Source organism: Syngnathoides biaculeatus, chromosome 9 (genome assembly GCF_019802595.1).
Source record: "Syngnathoides biaculeatus isolate LvHL_M chromosome 9, ASM1980259v1, whole genome shotgun sequence".
NCBI classification, from domain to species: Eukaryota; Metazoa; Chordata; class Actinopteri; order Syngnathiformes; family Syngnathidae; genus Syngnathoides; species Syngnathoides biaculeatus.
In genome coordinates, this window is record NC_084648.1 from 20,406,542 (window position 1) to 20,421,681 (window position 15,140).

Here is a 15,140-nt window from a genome sequence, read left to right on the forward strand (position 1 = left end):
CAAAATCTGCTGGAATAAAGCAAGCGTCGACGCTTAAAATGTGTACGCTCGCTTTACAACTCAATACAGTCCGTCCTGAGTGAAAACTTTGCACATTTATTGTATCTGCTCATATTTGCACAGCGGGGTAAAGGTAAACTGTTGTGGCTTATAGAAAATACCATTAAGGAAGAGTACTGATGAAAATAAATATATACATTATTCTTCCACAATTTCATTTTTTTGGAAGATTAACTAACTAGCAGTGTGGCTGATTTTAATGGTTTTCTTCAAGTGATGGTAGTTGGGCAAAATCTTCATTAAGAAATCAAGCTGAAGTGTTTGAGGCTGGAAGAAAAAAAAAAAGACAAAAAATGTTTATGCAAAGGGCTGTTTTTTTTTTTTTTTTTTCCAACAAAATTATCAACATTCTAACCTTTTTAAAGGCTAAAATCCTTCCCCCCTACCCACCAATGTGTCCAACCAAGTACCTGCGGCCTCTCCGTCTGCACCCGCCTCATACACCCGGAACCGTAGATGACGGTGTTCTCGGGGATGACCTCGCAGGTGTTGACCTGGCAGAAGGCCCCGATGATGCAGCCGCTGGTGAGGATGACGTTCCTCCCGACGTCGGCTAGAAAACGAGATGCGCTACGTTGAGGCGATCATTCATACAAAAGCTATCTTGCAAACAATGGCTGACTTCTTGGGATGCATTTCTAATCATCAACGGAGGTGCAAATTACCTTTCGATTCTATAACATTGTTGTCTCCAATTTTCAGGGCTTGGGACACTGGAAAACGAGTTCAGGAAAATGTGCACTACTTGGGACAGGTCAAAATCTTTGCAAAGGCAAGTTTATTATTCTGACAGGTAATACCGAAGGGAAAAAAAAGATACAACAGCCGACTTCAAATACATTATTGACGCCGATTGTCATCGTCTTTGGCTCCACTTCGGCATCTGGTGTGATGTTTTCTGGGTAACTATTAAATTTTAAAAAAAAAGTGAAATACTTAAATGAGTAATAATTTTTTAGTAAGCACCTGGTGTGATGTTTTCTGGGTAACAGATTAAAAAAAGTGAAAGATACTTAAATGAGTAATAATTTTTAGTAGGCGTCTGGTGTGATGTTTCCTGGGTAACAGATTAAAAAAAAGTGAAAGACACTTAAATGAGTAATAATTTTTAGTAAGCACCTGGTGTGATGTTTTCTGGGTAACAGATTAAAAAAAAAGTGAAAGATACTTAAATGAGTAATAATTTTTAGTAAGCACCTGGTGTGATGTTTCCTGGGTAACAGATTAAAAAAAAGTGAAAGATACTTAAATGAGTAATTTTTAGTAAGCACCTGGTGTGATGTTTCCTGGGTAACAGATTAAAAAAAAAGTGAAAGATACTTAAATGAGTAATAATTTTTAGTAACAAATGCAATGTTTAGAGTCATTTAATTGATCAGTACAGTATGGATAGGGATTCTAACATGTTGATCACGATGTTAATGATCAGTCACATGAAAAACGTTGCAGATTTATGTAGAATGTTTTTGTAGCTGAGCTTACTTTGCAAAAATGCACGTTTTGGTTTGTAAACTGTGACAAGGACATCTTACTTGCTAAATGGAATATTCACTAATGTACATGTGTTGTGGTAAATCCCGCAGTATATTCTTTTTTTATGCAAGAACAAGAAAGCTGCGCAAAGCTAACTTAGATTACCCCAGCGTCACGTTTTGAATATGTAACGTGTGCTTTTATTTGCTCTTTACGCAATGTGCGCCATTGCGTGTGACCTGTTAATGATGACGGCTTGTTCCTCGATCAGATTGCCTTCTCCGATCACGATGGGTCCCGCTTCTGCAATAATTCGGGCTTTGGGGTGGACCACTGTCCTCGGGCCTGGGTGGAGGATGAATTTGATTCCGATTGTGAGCAGCTGCACGTCATTTGCGCCCTACTCGCTGCGTTGTTGTCCACAGTGACGTTGCTCAAAAGCTCATCGACGCGAATCACCTTACCTATAGTCACATCTCCTTTGATCTCGCTCTCAACACACACCACAGCTCCAGCTGCGATCTTAACGCTGACAAAGGGGGAGAAACAGAACACGCATCGCAGAGAGACGTGAGCGAAAACGGGCGCAGCTAGCAAGCTACATCGCGTAGCCGCCCAACAGTGCAGCTTCGCTTGGCTTCAACGAGGCTTTTTCCGCCTCCTTAAGGTTCGTCACATGCACTAAATCAGGCAACTGAGCGCCACGTACAAGTCAGTGTTCATACTACCTTTTCTGAGAGGTTTGTTTATCCGCCATCGCGATGGACGAAATGAGAAGGCAGTCGCCGTTAAGCAAAATCGACTGCGCGGCGCTCGACAATCGACTACACGACCGAACCAAATTATGGGCATGGGCTAATTTTTTAACTCCTCTCTTGCAGTGTCGTCATTGCTCGTCTCAATCTAGGACGGTTATTTTTAGAAACGCGGAAAATCCCGTGTGGTTTATGAATGTTCGAGATGATTACGTTTGGAATTAGTACCGAATGGATGAGTCGTGGTCACGAAGCTATCTTTGCCATATTTTCAACCCGACACACTTTCGCCATTGTTTTATCGAATAATATACCAAATAGCACACAAAACGTGTACCGGTAAACATTTCACTGAACAAATAATGGCAGTTGTTTGGCATTCCCAATGCACTTTGACCCTCCTCGCTTCCACTAATAGTAGAAGAGGCCCAAAGTCGGAAGTGAAATGTGTCTGCTATGGAAAAAAGGAACATAAACAAAAACATTACATCTTCGGTCGCCGAGGCTACGAGGGCACAAGACAACGAAATGGCAAAAGGAAGGGAGCTCTTTTATTTGTCATGTATCGCCTCGCTAATATTAGCCATTTGTGTGGCACCGTTAAAAGCTGAGCTGTCTTCCTGTAAGTATATTTTGCAAAAGGTAAACTCGCTTTTTGACTTGCAAGCTAGGTTAGCTATCGGTCGAAAAGCTAAATCACAGCACTTTAAACCCGGTTTAAATAGCACAAATTTTCGGCGTTTATACATACAATATATATATAACGGACTGGGTCCATTCCATTGACGAATTACAATGTATTTGATAAAACCCGCGTTCTAATATAACATAGAAAGCTAAGTTTTAAATTGTCACAAAACCCGAGTGGCATTCGTCCATCGACGTGTTTACGCAAAGCTTCAAAAGTTGACCTTCAGACTTTTAAAATTCCCTCTCGGGGGTGTTTGCGGGATTAAATGAGCGTGTGACTGCGCAGCCGTCACAAAGCAAAGCCAACCCACCGGGCTTTGCTCACATGCTTCTTTCTTTGGAGGCATTCAAGATTACCGTGTCATCTCATTTTTGCCCATCCAAGTCCGCATTACGTCTTATTAATCAAATAATTCTGACAGGGATTCAGTTCTGGGAGGTAAGACGCTTTGACTTTGTAACTTAGTTTATGATCTGATGCGGGAGAAAATAGCATTTTTTTCCCCCCTCCCTTTGCAAAGCACATAACTGATTATGCCACGTTTAAATGTGATAAACATCGTGGTTTGAATCAGATTTCACGGCTCTAAAATCCCTGTTGCTGTGTTAAAAATGTGGGTGTGGTCAGTTCCAAAGAAAAAAGGAGGAACTTCATCATCAATGGATCATTTGCACACAACACTTTCACGTAAATTGGCTGTGATTATGTGCTTGTGTTTCCCTGTCCAGTTGGCTTATCTCATTTTAAGCCGCGCTCAACCCTGAAGATGGACGAAGCTTTTTTGAGAGTGATCAACGAACTGGATACCGAGGTGGCCGTGTACTGGGTGTCCCGGCGGTGCTATCAGGTAGCCGCACGTCCGCATTTGCCTAATTGTCGTAATCTGTGCATAATTGCCATTTTCTTTCGTTTTGGGCGTGTTAGTGTCTTTATCAGCAGTTTGGGGTGGTCCTTGCTCAGCCAAGTCAAGGTCAGCCGAGCTCAGAAGAATTCATCGTTAGCACGCAGCACGGACTTAAAATCCAAGTCAACAGCACCCCTGTCATTCAGGAGCTCTGCACGTAAGTTGAAGGGGAGAAAACAAAATCATTGTCTTCTACTAGACCAGTGAACGTGGATGTTGTATGAAATAAAATGAATAATGGACCGAACTCCAGGTCATAGCACTGCCCCTGCTCTTGCCGTTTACGCTCCATCACTTAATCTGTTTTTTGATCTTGATACACACTCATAATTCTTCAATGGTATCTAATACTAGATCTGGACTCGTCTGGCTGTTGAACCTGATTTGATTGCTCTACGCTTCAGTCTAATACGCCAAACCAAGACCAGTCTTTCAGCTGGTTTTTTTTTTTTTTTTTTTTTTCCCCCGTTGTTCCAGAGGTCAATCTTTGTGGTCGTCGTTTGCTAATAATCTTCATGCTCTCTTGCTAAAAAAAAAAACCCAAACATTTTCAGGTCTTTAGATTCATCGATAAATGTCTTTCTTCAGGATAGCTACTGCCACTCGTTTGTTCCCTCTGCATTTTACGTGCGCGCCGGTCAAGTTGACTTTGATTTCCAGGGTTCCGTTTCATTTTGGGGAGCAGGGCAACTACACTCTGTGGTTGAAAAATACAAGTAACTCTGTGGTGAACTGCTCCATTGTGACTGATGTGGATCCAGTCAATAGTTACATCCGTAAGTCCATTGCAAAAGACGCAGATAAACATGATTTTATATGTTGACGCAGTATTAATCGTGTTCTAATCTCTGCACAGCCATCTTGGTCGCGTTCCTTGTTTTTGCTGGACTGGGATTATTATCTGCTCTGGGAAGAGCAATATTCGCGTAAGTCACGATAACTGGCGACAGAAGCGATGGCCTTATGAAAATCATTTTGACTATGAACTGAAGTTTCTCATGAACTTGCTTCTCTCTTCAAAGACTCGATATAGTAAAGGCTGTCCTGTTCAGGATCAGTGGCACCATGGAGACAGAGAGGTTGATCAACTCTGTGAGTATTTATCCGAGGATGTGTGCCGATTGCAATCATTTCAGAAGCACATTGTGTGTGTTTTTTTTTTATAAACGTGCACGTCCTATAGAGCTCGTGCACCTACGTCGTAAAATCACGTGACTTTGGTGTACCTCGCCATATTGCCGGTCAAGCTAAGCATTGCTCAACGGTAAGTCGGTTGGAGACGACGCGGAAATATGTCTTGTAGCACGACGCCCAGAGTCTTGTCCAATAGCGTCAGACATTTAGAAGGTGAAAATAAACGACGGTACGTGGAAAAATGAGATAAACTCGACATAGAGGACCCATATTTAATGCTGAAGTCGATGTTTTCGCCGATAAGAAATTGGACCGTTATTTCACTTCTGCTTGTCTTGGACAACTGGATCTACACATGGATCTAATGAGTAAATTGTTGCGATTTACACGGAAAGGTTTGAAAGCGTAGAAAAGTCTGGACGCGCACGAATACTTTGTTGCTGGGTCTGTTCTCAATCAGGAATAAATCCCAGATAGTGACGGTTTTGACGGCTCGAGAACGCGGAACACGTTAACCTGTGCCGGAATCCATCAATCTTCTCAGCTCATATTCAATACAAATGCCAATATTTAAATAAATGACCCCTGGTTTTACACAAACTCACATTCATTAACTATGATTGGTAAAATAAAAAGAGGATGGAGTCGTCTCCACGGAACGTACACGGAAGCGATTGAGGCCACACTTAACCTCCGTAAACCTCTGCAGCAGAAGTTTTGTTTTTTTTTTTTTTCAACACGCATTGACCTCAAATTAGCCAATTTGGTATTATAAATACTTTTTGGTAATTTGAGATTGAGAAGAATAATTCCCACTTGAAATGAAGCGATTACGACAGAGTCGTGTGTGTGTGTGTATTTTGGTTGGGCGCCATCCGTCACGTTTAATTACCCAAATCCATCAATCTTTTCTCGTCTTTTCAACTGGTTTTCCATCGAATGATCTCTTTGAACATCTGTCTCACCCGTTGTGATAACTAACAGCACAACAGGTCTCAGGTATTGTAAATATTCTTCTCCGGTTCAATGTCCAGCAGCTCAGACCGGCAATATGCTGACGTCACGTGGACGAGCTCTACATACCTTGTCAGACGGGTGTAATTGAGTCATTTGGCTGTCACGTGCTTACTAGTTAGCAAAGGTTGATGCAAGCTTTGCTTAATGTGGCCTTTCTCCCGTCTCCGTTGCGCTGCCCGCTAAATGTCTCCTGTCTCCTGTCTCCAGGAGTTGGGCTCCCCTGGCCGGACGGTGACGCCGGTGACTGACAATATCCTTCCGCCCCCGCCCAGTCCCAGTAAGAGGCTGCGATCTCTAGACACATTCAGAGGGTAAAACTGACCCAGGTTATCCTGAGTCGTGTGACTCATTCAACGTCTTTGTTTCTCCTCTGGTTTGATTTCGCAATTATGTCAACTGTCAAGTTTTGGCAAGCGCTGTATTTTTTTGGAGCAAATGCTTTCGAGAAGTGTCGGTTGGACAGTAATTGGAGTCGTGCTGTCGCGTTAATGACTTGACAGGATCTCCTTGGTTATTATGGTGTTTGTGAACTACGGAGGAGGACGATACTGGTTCTTCAGACACGAAAGCTGGAACGGTGAGTTCGACCAACCCGGAAAAATGAGATTCTTAAATCTCCCTTTCTGCGTGTTTATAAAAAAGGGACTCTTTGTATCACTCCAGGCCTAACGGTCGCAGATCTGGTCTTTCCTTGGTAAAGCTCCAACCAAATTCAGCCGTCAAGTCCATTTTCCTGCTGTCGTCATGGTTTCTAGAGCACTCGACTTGCCCTTTCAGGTTCGTTTTCATCATGGGAACGTCCATCGCGCTTTCAATCAACTCCATGCTGCGCTCAGGCTCCAGCCGCACTTCGCTGCTGAAGAAAGTCGTGTGGAGGAGCCTGCAGCTTTTCCTCATCGGCGTCGTCGTCATCAATCCGAACTACTGCCGGGGCTTTTGTGAGTGTCTTTGGTGCTCGCCCGCATTCAGCCGTGTGAGTAATCCCCTTCACCCCGCCGCAGTGTCGTGGGACAACCTGCGCATCCCGGGCGTGCTGCAGCGCCTCGCCTGGTCGTACCTTGCGGTAGCCTGCCTGGATCTGTTGGTGGCAAGGGCTCATCTTGACATCCTACCAACGGTTTGATACATTTTTATACGCACGCTCTAGAGAGCTATGGAGATATTGATGGATTCTAATTGCAGCCGTTCTTTTTATTTCTTGAAATGTCTTTGGGGAAATCCACGGCTCTTTGTTTTACCCAGGATGCATGGTGGTCCGCTTGCATTGATGTTCTGCTCTACTGGCCAGCCTGGATCTTTGTGCTCCTCCTAGAAGTCCTTTGGCTCTGCCTAACTTTTCTACTTCCTGTACCGGGCTGCCCAACGTGAGTCAGACATGCTGGGGTGTGTTTGTGTGCAGTGGAAGTAGCGAAAACGGTGGATTACTTACACCGATGCATTTGCAATTCAATGCACGGAATTTCTGGCCTACAAGTCGTGACTTTTTTCCACACGCTTTTATGCGGTGCTGCTGATAATTTGTGCATTTTTTTCTAACGGCCGCAAGGCGGCACTCGAGCGGAAACGGTAAGAATGAGACCGGTGGAATATATGTGCCGAGGAAGTGACTTTTACTAGCCCTGTTAGCGCCGTGCTAGCGTGTTGTTGCTGTGTTACTGGCGTGTCTCAGTGCTCTTTACCGGTAATGTGTTTTTTTTTTTTTTTTTTTTTTATTTTAGCCGGCCCTGTTAGTGTAAGCGCTAGCGCGGCGTTAGCATTACCACCGTGCTGGCGTTAAAACTCTTCTGTGTACTCTGTTTCTTTGTAAACGTCTCGCGTTTCAATGTGGGCACTTGCGGCTTTTACACAGATGCAAATGGTATTTCCTTTACAAAGGTACTCGGTGAGGCTTGTAACCAGGTGTGCTCTGTAGGCCGGGAATTACGGTAGATATGTTTTTCTCTAGTTGCTGGGTTACAACCGAACAAGCAAGCTTTGGAACTTTGGTTTGAGTTAAGATGGAGCCACTTATAATCACTTTTTCAGCGTGACGACATCTACCTTACCGTAATTTGTAGACCATAAGCTGTGACCTTTGTCACACGCTTTCAACCCTGCGGTTTATGCAATAATGCGGTTAATTTATGGATTTTTTTTTTTTTCCTCACGGTCAGCGGGGCGCTCGAGCAGAAAAGGTCAGAGTGAGACAGGTGGAATATATGTGTCGAGGAAGACGGAAGTTTAATGTAACTTTGCGCTTTGTGCACAAATAAAATTTGCATGACGAGACCCTCATCATGGAAAATGTAAGAAATGCTTATGGCGCAGCTTTCAAGTTAAAAGCAGTCGAGCTGCTAGATAAGGAAGGAAACAGCTGCTGCACATAAGCTTGGCATGAACGGATCGATGGTGAGACGCGGGAAGAACTGAAGCAATGTAAAAAGATTAAAAGCAGGTGGCCTGAACCGTGTTGCTAACGCGTCTCAGTGACTTTTACCGGTATGTTATTTTACCCAGCCCTGTTAGTGCTGTGTTAATACCGCATTGCTTCTGTGTTACTGCCGCGTCACAGACACTGTTTGGAAAGAAAATGCTAAGGCATATTATTACAACTTTGAAAACTCTTTCTATGTACCGTCTTTCTTTTGTAAATATCTCGTGTTTCAATGCGGGCACATGCGGCTTATGTATGTACAAAATGGTTTTTCCTTTCCAAATGTTCCGGGTGCGGCTTATAGTCCAGAAATGACAGTACATTGAAATAAACAAAGCAGCGGCTTCACCAGAAGAGGTTTTGGCAGAACTTCAGAACAGAATTCAATTGAAAATTAGGGGCCGATCTGAAGAGTTCTGTACATAAATCAGAGGAAGCAAGTATCAGCTAATTGAAAATTTTACAGTACAGTACTCTCTCTTTTGCAACAGTGGCTATCTTGGTCCAGGCGGGATTGGGGACATGGGGGCGTATCCGAATTGCACCGGCGGAGCAGCGGGTCTCGTCGACCGTTGGCTCCTCGGAGAAAACCACATCTACCAGACGCCCTCAGCGAGGGTTAGTGAGAGACCGCTACATCTGAAAAACTCAAATTGACTCATATGAAAATGACTGACTGTGGCGACTGAAGTTGTTTTCCATTTGAAGGTCATCTACGGCTCCCACATGCCGTTTGATCCCGAGGGGGTTCTCGGCAGCATCAACTCCATCGTCATGGCTTTTCTTGGCTTGCAGGTACATCTCCGGCTGTGTCTGTGTGAGCACATTTTTAGTCTTTTCAGCGTTGGCCAAATTTTTGGTACCTTTCTGTCAAAGAAAGGTGGGGGTCACTGGCAAAACTGGAATTTGCCAAAATGCATTTATGACGAGCCAGAAAGCTAGTGGGAGAATCTCCTTTGGATTGGTGAGACAAAAGCAGAGAGCTTTTGGCAAAGTCACATCAGCTCTGTTTGTTTTCTGTTCATCAGAAAGCATTCAACCATTAATATGCAAGACTTTTAAATCTTCAACCTATAGAGCTCGTGCACTTGCGTCACTGGCCTTACATGCCAAATCGATTGGAGACGACACGAAAATACGTCTTATACCACGACGTCCAGACTTTTGTCCGATACCGTTAAACATTGAGAAGGTGATAATAAACGAAGGTACGTGGAAAAATGAGAGACGCTCGGCATAGAGGATCCATATTTTAATGCCCAAGTCGATTTTTTTTGTCGGTCTTGGACAACTGGATTTAGACACGTATCTGGTGAGTAAGTCGTCGAGATTTACATGGAAGAGTTTGAAAGCGTAGAAAAGTCTGGACGCACACAAAGACTTTGTTGCTGGATCTGTTCTCAATCAAGAATAAATCCCACATAGTGATGGAGCCACTCGGATTTTTTTCGATACGATTGCCAATATTTAAATAAATGACCCCTTGCGTTCATTAAGTATGATTTTAAAAAAAAAAAAAAGCAAGTCTGAGAGGTTTAACGTGTGGCCGCAACCCTAACCCGTGTACGTTAGAGATGACTGTCTTTTCCTTCTTTTTTTTTTTTTTTTAAACGCATTGTTCTGAGCCAATTTGGCATTACAAATACTTCTTGGAAATTTGAGATTGAGAAGAATAATTCCTACCTGAAATGAAGCAGTCGGTACACAGGCGTGTGTGTATTTTGGTTGGGCACCATTCATCATGTTTAATTGCCAAAATCCATCGATCTATTCTGGTCTTTTCAGCTGGTTTTCCATTGAATGACCTCTTTGGATGTCTGTCTCGTCTGTTGTAACAACAAACAGCACAACAGTTCTCGGGCCTTGTGAATATTGTGCTCCGGTTCAGTGTCGAGCATCTCTTTTTGACCTGCAATATGGCGCTGTGAAAAATGCTGACGTCACCTGCGCGAGCTCTATATCACCCAGAAAAGGTGGAAGTGGGGATGTTGGGGGCAGGTGTAATTTCCATGCATCCCTTTCTACCCTAAAAGTTGGGAGTCCTCACATCTATACAAGGAGCACTTATTTCAAAAGAATTCTGTTGGAAAACAATTCAAAACTTAGTTATGATTTCCATTTCTTATTTTTCTAGTAAATTGTTAAATCATTTTTGGAGGTTATTTTCGTGCCATTCCAGTTTTCTTTCCGAACGGAAACGTCCCAAAGATTTCGCCACATGCTGATAAGTGCAACGAGGAACCCTCTGCAAGAGTTTTTAACCGCCGTTCAACTTTCACAGGCAGGAAAGATTATTTTACACTACCGAGATCTTCATTCAAGTATTATTTCAAGGTTCCTCATTTGGGGTCTCATTTTGGTGAGCACATCTACTTTCATTTACTCTCAACTGCTACTTTATTACAATAACTACAAGTACAGTACAACCTCTGTTCTCGACCGCAGTCCGTTCCAAAATGCGGTTTGATGACCAAATCGATATTTCCCATTACGATTAATGGAAAAAGAAATAATGTATTCCATGCCTAAAAATTGAGCTTTTTAAAGCATTTTTTTGGAGCTTTTCCTGATAATAAACTGCATAGTAGAAATACATGTATATTTTAAATACTTTATATAATGAAATAATTAAAGAAATATATTTATTTTTTGCTTAAACTGTATGCTTTAGTAGTTGAGTAGCTAGGCTGTGAGCGCATTGCTGTATCTGTTGCGACTCGGCCCCCAGCCTAGTACACTTTTTTTTTTTTTTTTTTTTTATTAACAAACGTGCAGAATAACTTTAAACAAGCAATAACAATTACAAAAAAATGTAAGGTACAAAAACACTGACTTGTAACTTGAGTTAACAAAATCTTCGAAACAAAACAAAAATGCAGAAATGTGAATGTAACAGAGCATTATTAAAGTTCACAAGAAAAAAGCAATGCAAAACTACCAACTATTGTATCAAATCTCTTCGAAGAAGTTCTTTACTTTTCCCAAATTACTTATCTATTATCACTTCTTTGCAGCCATGATTGGGGGTTAATAGTCTTAAATCGGAAGAAAAAAAAAACGTCATTAAATGTATCTACGGGGACCCGTCTGCGTCATACACAATAACAAAGTCCGTCGTGGGTCGGGTGGCGCGCGTGATGTTATTTCCGTTTATTTTTCAGCAGTGTAGGAATTCACAATAACAAAGTGCGTCGTGGGTCAGCTGGTCGGGCCGCACGCCTTATCTTATTTCTGTTTTTTTTTTCAAAGCGCGTGTATTGCATGATTGCAAACTACAACCTAATTCATATGAATATTGTTCAATCAATACAACTATTTCAGTGTTAACCATCTTGATTCTTATCAAATTCTCATCTTCCCAGAATGCAATTAATTTGTGCCTCCGAATTGTATGTCAGATTTGCGCTTTTTTTTATTATTAGCTGTGAAGATGTTCATATCCATATGGACAATGCGGTTATATGCAGTCAAACAATATTTTGTGTAACACACAGGGTGTCATATCAGCTGTTCTCACAAAGTGTTCCACAGACCAGGGATTCATTCCTGTCAATAAAAACCTCTGGTAATACAATTTGCTCTTTGAAGCTTTATGATGGAAATACAGCACCTACTGTACTTGTTTACATTTCTGTCCTTCATTTCCAGGTCCGTGTCCTACGTGACAACGGTCGCCTGCTTTGCCTTCGTACTGCTCGTTGTGGTCTACTACATCGTAGATGTGAAAAAGTGGTGGTCTGGAGCGCCTTTCTTTTACCCAGGTGTGCACGGCCCTCGTCGTCAGGACATTAAATTGCACTTTGATGGACTTTTCGTAATACACAAAATATGTCGTGTTCCACATTTGACGTTTTTGACGACCGTGTTTGTTTCAGGAAGTAAGAATGAAAATCAGTCAGCTTGTCCTTCACTTCCCGTAATTTCCAGAGCGCACCAGATTATAAGCTTCACCGAGTACATTTGGAAAGGAAATACCATTTGGCACATACATAAGCCGCAAGTGCCCACATTGAAACACGGGATACACAGATGTTTACAGAGTTTTAATACCTTAGCTTAGCATAACAAAGCAACAACACTGTAGCACGAACAGGGCTGGTTAAAAAAAAAAAACAAAAAAAAAGAAACATACCAGGAAAAAAACCAGCCGTGGCAGCTACACAGTAGCAACACGGAAGCGAAGCACTAACAGGGCCGGTTAAAGAAAGAAAGAAAAAAAAAAAAAACATACCTAAATCATTGAGATAACTAAGACAAACACTGCAACAACACGCTAGCGTGATGCTTTTGCTAATATGGTGCTAATAGGGCCGGTTAAAAGAAAACATACTGGTAAAAATCGCTTGAGACGCGGCAGTAATATGGCAGCAACATGCTAATACTAGCACGGCGCTAACATGGCCAGTTAAAAGAAAACATACTGGTAAAAGTCACTGAGACACGGCAGTAACACAGCAGCAATGCGCTAGCACAGCACGAACAGGGCTTGTTTTAAAAAATAAAAAACACCTAAATCACTGAGACGCGGCAGCAACATGCTAGCGTGACGCTAACATTAATGCTAGTGCGGTGATAATAGGGGCTGTTATGTACGACATGGCAGTAACACAGCAGCGACACGGTAGCACAGCGCTAATGCTAGTTCAGCGCTAACAGGGCCGGTTAAAAGAAAACATACCTGTACGAATCACTGAGACACGGCAGCAACACGCTAGCGTGGCGCTAATAGTGCCGGTTAAAAGAAAACATACTGGTAAAAATCACTGAGACACGGCAGTAACACAGCAGCACAGCGCTAACAAGGCCGTTTAAAAAAAAAAAAAAAAAAAAAAAGTCACTTCCTCGCCACATTTATTCCACCGGCATTGCTCTTACCTTTTCCGCTCGAGTGCCGCCTTGCGGCCGTTAGAAAAAATGCACAAATTAGCCGCAGGTTTGAAAGCGTGTGGAAAAAAGTGGCGGCTTATAGGCCGGAAATGCTAATATATTTAGTTTTTTGATATTTTGAAATCAGGCATGAACTCCATCCTGGTGTACGTGGGCCACGAAGTGTTTGAGGACTACTTCCCCTTCCGCTGGCGCATGGTCAACACTCAGTCCCACGCTGAGCACCTCACCCAGAACCTGGTGGCTGTTTCTTGCTGGGTCCTCATCTCGTTCGTGCTGTATAGGAAAAAGATCTTCTGGAAAATCTAAGAGGTGTCAAACCTCGGCGGAGCGACCTTGTAAAATGGAAACGATGGCACTTTTTTTTTTTTTTTTTTTTTAACCACCTCTGGTCAAAATCCATATGAATGTTTTCCTTTAACTTTTGCTCACATCTATGGTGTAAAAAGGACTTTTCACATAGCTTTCTAGCAGCTGACCTCTGCTAGCTGTCTTGTGACTCAGGAAGAACTGGGACCAAAATAGATTGATATATCGGGAATATGATGGCTGTCTCGGTTCATTCCCCCCGCAACACTAAAAATTCATTTTTGATTCCTCAATTTGCACAGTTTCCGAGTACGAAAGTGACGGCGTGGCGCTGTCCGGCGCCTTTGCAGCCTGCCAGTTGTCACCCGGCAGCAAACGCGCGGCCCTCACTTTTAATATTTCTCTTTCACGGGAAGCTGAAATTGTTTTGACTGAATAGCTGTGAAGCGACAGCTATTATTGTAGGTCTCCACGATGCAGTAAAAGCTACGTATTGCCAAATGTTGAAGCCAGATGGGGATTAAAGCTCACCATTTGTTCTTTTACCGAATTATTATCTTTGTGTACAGTTTTGGCGCACGTACCTGAAAATTGTCATCACAAAATAGATTGGCTGTTTTTTGTCCTATTAATTTCTTCCACTTTATTTGACCTTGACTGGTCTTTTGCCAAATCCACTTTGCCGACGTCTCGGGAATACTGATTCAGTCACTTCTCAATGATAATGATTTCATTTTCCGGAGTTTCTTTCGGATTTGGAACAATCCGGAATGTTGACTTTGACTGTGTGGGCTTCACAGACGGCTGCTTGTTTACAATGTCCTCAGACATTTTTGTATAATAAATAGCAGTTGACAGAAACCTCACAGCACCTCGTGTCATTTCTTTTGGTGTGCAATAACTATTCCTGCTAAATATTTTACATGTATTTGTCGTGCATACGGTAAATGTAATATTTTTGGTGGGTATACTTTTAATTTTTGTATCTCGTCACGGTTTTTGTCAAATGTTCACTCCAATCTCATGGATTATTCCTTTTAAATTGAATAATTACAAACTACGGACGAGGTTGAGAAGCTAGCCAGCATTGGTAGAGGGGTTGTCTCCCGATGCAAAGGTTGCGGGTTCGATCCCTAACCCCTGAGCGAGATCCTGATCCTGCAGATGCTGCTGAAGCTACGTCGTCATCAGCGGAATGAGGAAACGTTTTTTCGCGAGGCGTGGAAATGTACATCTTTTTTCACAATTTCACGTTTGCTTCCCCGCCGGACGCAGCGTGGGAATGCCGAACGCGGACTGCCGCACCATTCCGTCCTTGAGCGGAAGAACGAAACAAAACAGGAAGAAAAAAAAGGAGGAAAAAAAAAGACGCGTGACTTGTTGTGGATCTCGCGATAGCAGCCGGCCCGCTCAATGTGTGTCTATTGTGAGAATTTGCCAGTTCCCGCGCGACTTGTCAACTTTCCCACGCCTGTTGTTTGGGCTCCTCGTCGCGGT

At 42.7% G+C, this 15,140-nt stretch overlaps 2 protein-coding genes across 4 annotated transcripts; one reads left to right on the forward strand and one right to left on the reverse strand.

The window, feature by feature from the left end:
• Positions 1–76: 76 nt before the first annotated feature.
• dctn6 (dynactin subunit 6) lies at positions 77–2,430 on the reverse strand. The gene is made up of 7 exons (XM_061831186.1): positions 2,262–2,430; positions 1,998–2,062; positions 1,773–1,878; positions 881–966; positions 726–773; positions 471–613; positions 77–327 (listed from the first exon to the last, which is right to left on the reverse strand). Exons 1-7 carry the CDS (start codon positions 2,288–2,290, stop codon positions 235–237), a joined length of 570 nt encoding a protein of 189 aa, XP_061687170.1. The 5' UTR covers positions 2,291–2,430; the 3' UTR covers positions 77–234.
• Positions 1,885–14,509, forward strand: hgsnat (heparan-alpha-glucosaminide N-acetyltransferase). Of its 3 annotated transcripts, none has more exons than XM_061831181.1 (18): positions 1,885–2,200; positions 3,708–3,826; positions 3,904–4,040; positions 4,544–4,659; positions 4,740–4,809; positions 4,906–4,975; positions 6,242–6,345; positions 6,535–6,611; positions 6,698–6,728; positions 6,812–6,972; positions 7,036–7,151; positions 7,277–7,398; positions 8,939–9,065; positions 9,156–9,242; positions 10,729–10,806; positions 11,942–12,012; positions 12,096–12,208; positions 13,462–14,509. In XM_061831181.1, the coding sequence occupies exons 2-18, from the start codon at positions 3,746–3,748 to the stop codon at positions 13,641–13,643; spliced, it is 1,743 nt and encodes a 580-aa protein (XP_061687165.1). In that variant the 5' UTR covers positions 1,885–2,200; positions 3,708–3,745; the 3' UTR covers positions 13,644–14,509. The 3 variants fall into 3 exon arrangements, with proteins under 3 accessions (XP_061687165.1, XP_061687164.1, XP_061687166.1); XM_061831180.1 differs by lacking the exon at positions 1,885–2,200 and adding an exon at positions 2,597–2,910; XM_061831182.1 differs by lacking the exon at positions 1,885–2,200 and adding an exon at positions 2,974–3,417.
• Positions 14,510–15,140: the final 631 nt, after the last annotated feature.

Bases quoted from the DNA above. Each gene is read 5' to 3' on its own strand.
- dctn6 (XM_061831186.1), bottom strand. From the start codon at position 2,290: ATGGCGGATAAACAAACCTCTCAGAAAAG. The intron at 1,879-1,997 runs GTAAGGTGATTC...TCCTCCACCCAG, and splicing joins CAAAGGAGATGTGACTATAG to GCCCGAGGACAGTGGTCCAC. The intron at 967-1,772 runs GTCACACGCAAT...AAAATTTAATAG, and splicing joins CAAGCCGTCATCATTAACAG to TTACCCAGAAAACATCACAC.
- hgsnat (XM_061831180.1), top strand. From the start codon at position 2,745: ATGGAAAAAAGGAACATAAACAAAAACATTACATCTTCGGTCGCCGAG. The intron at 12,013-12,095 runs GTAATACAATTT...CTTCATTTCCAG, and splicing joins CCTGTCAATAAAAACCTCTG to GTCCGTGTCCTACGTGACAA. The intron at 12,209-13,461 runs GTGTGCACGGCC...TTTTGAAATCAG, and splicing joins AGCGCCTTTCTTTTACCCAG to GCATGAACTCCATCCTGGTG.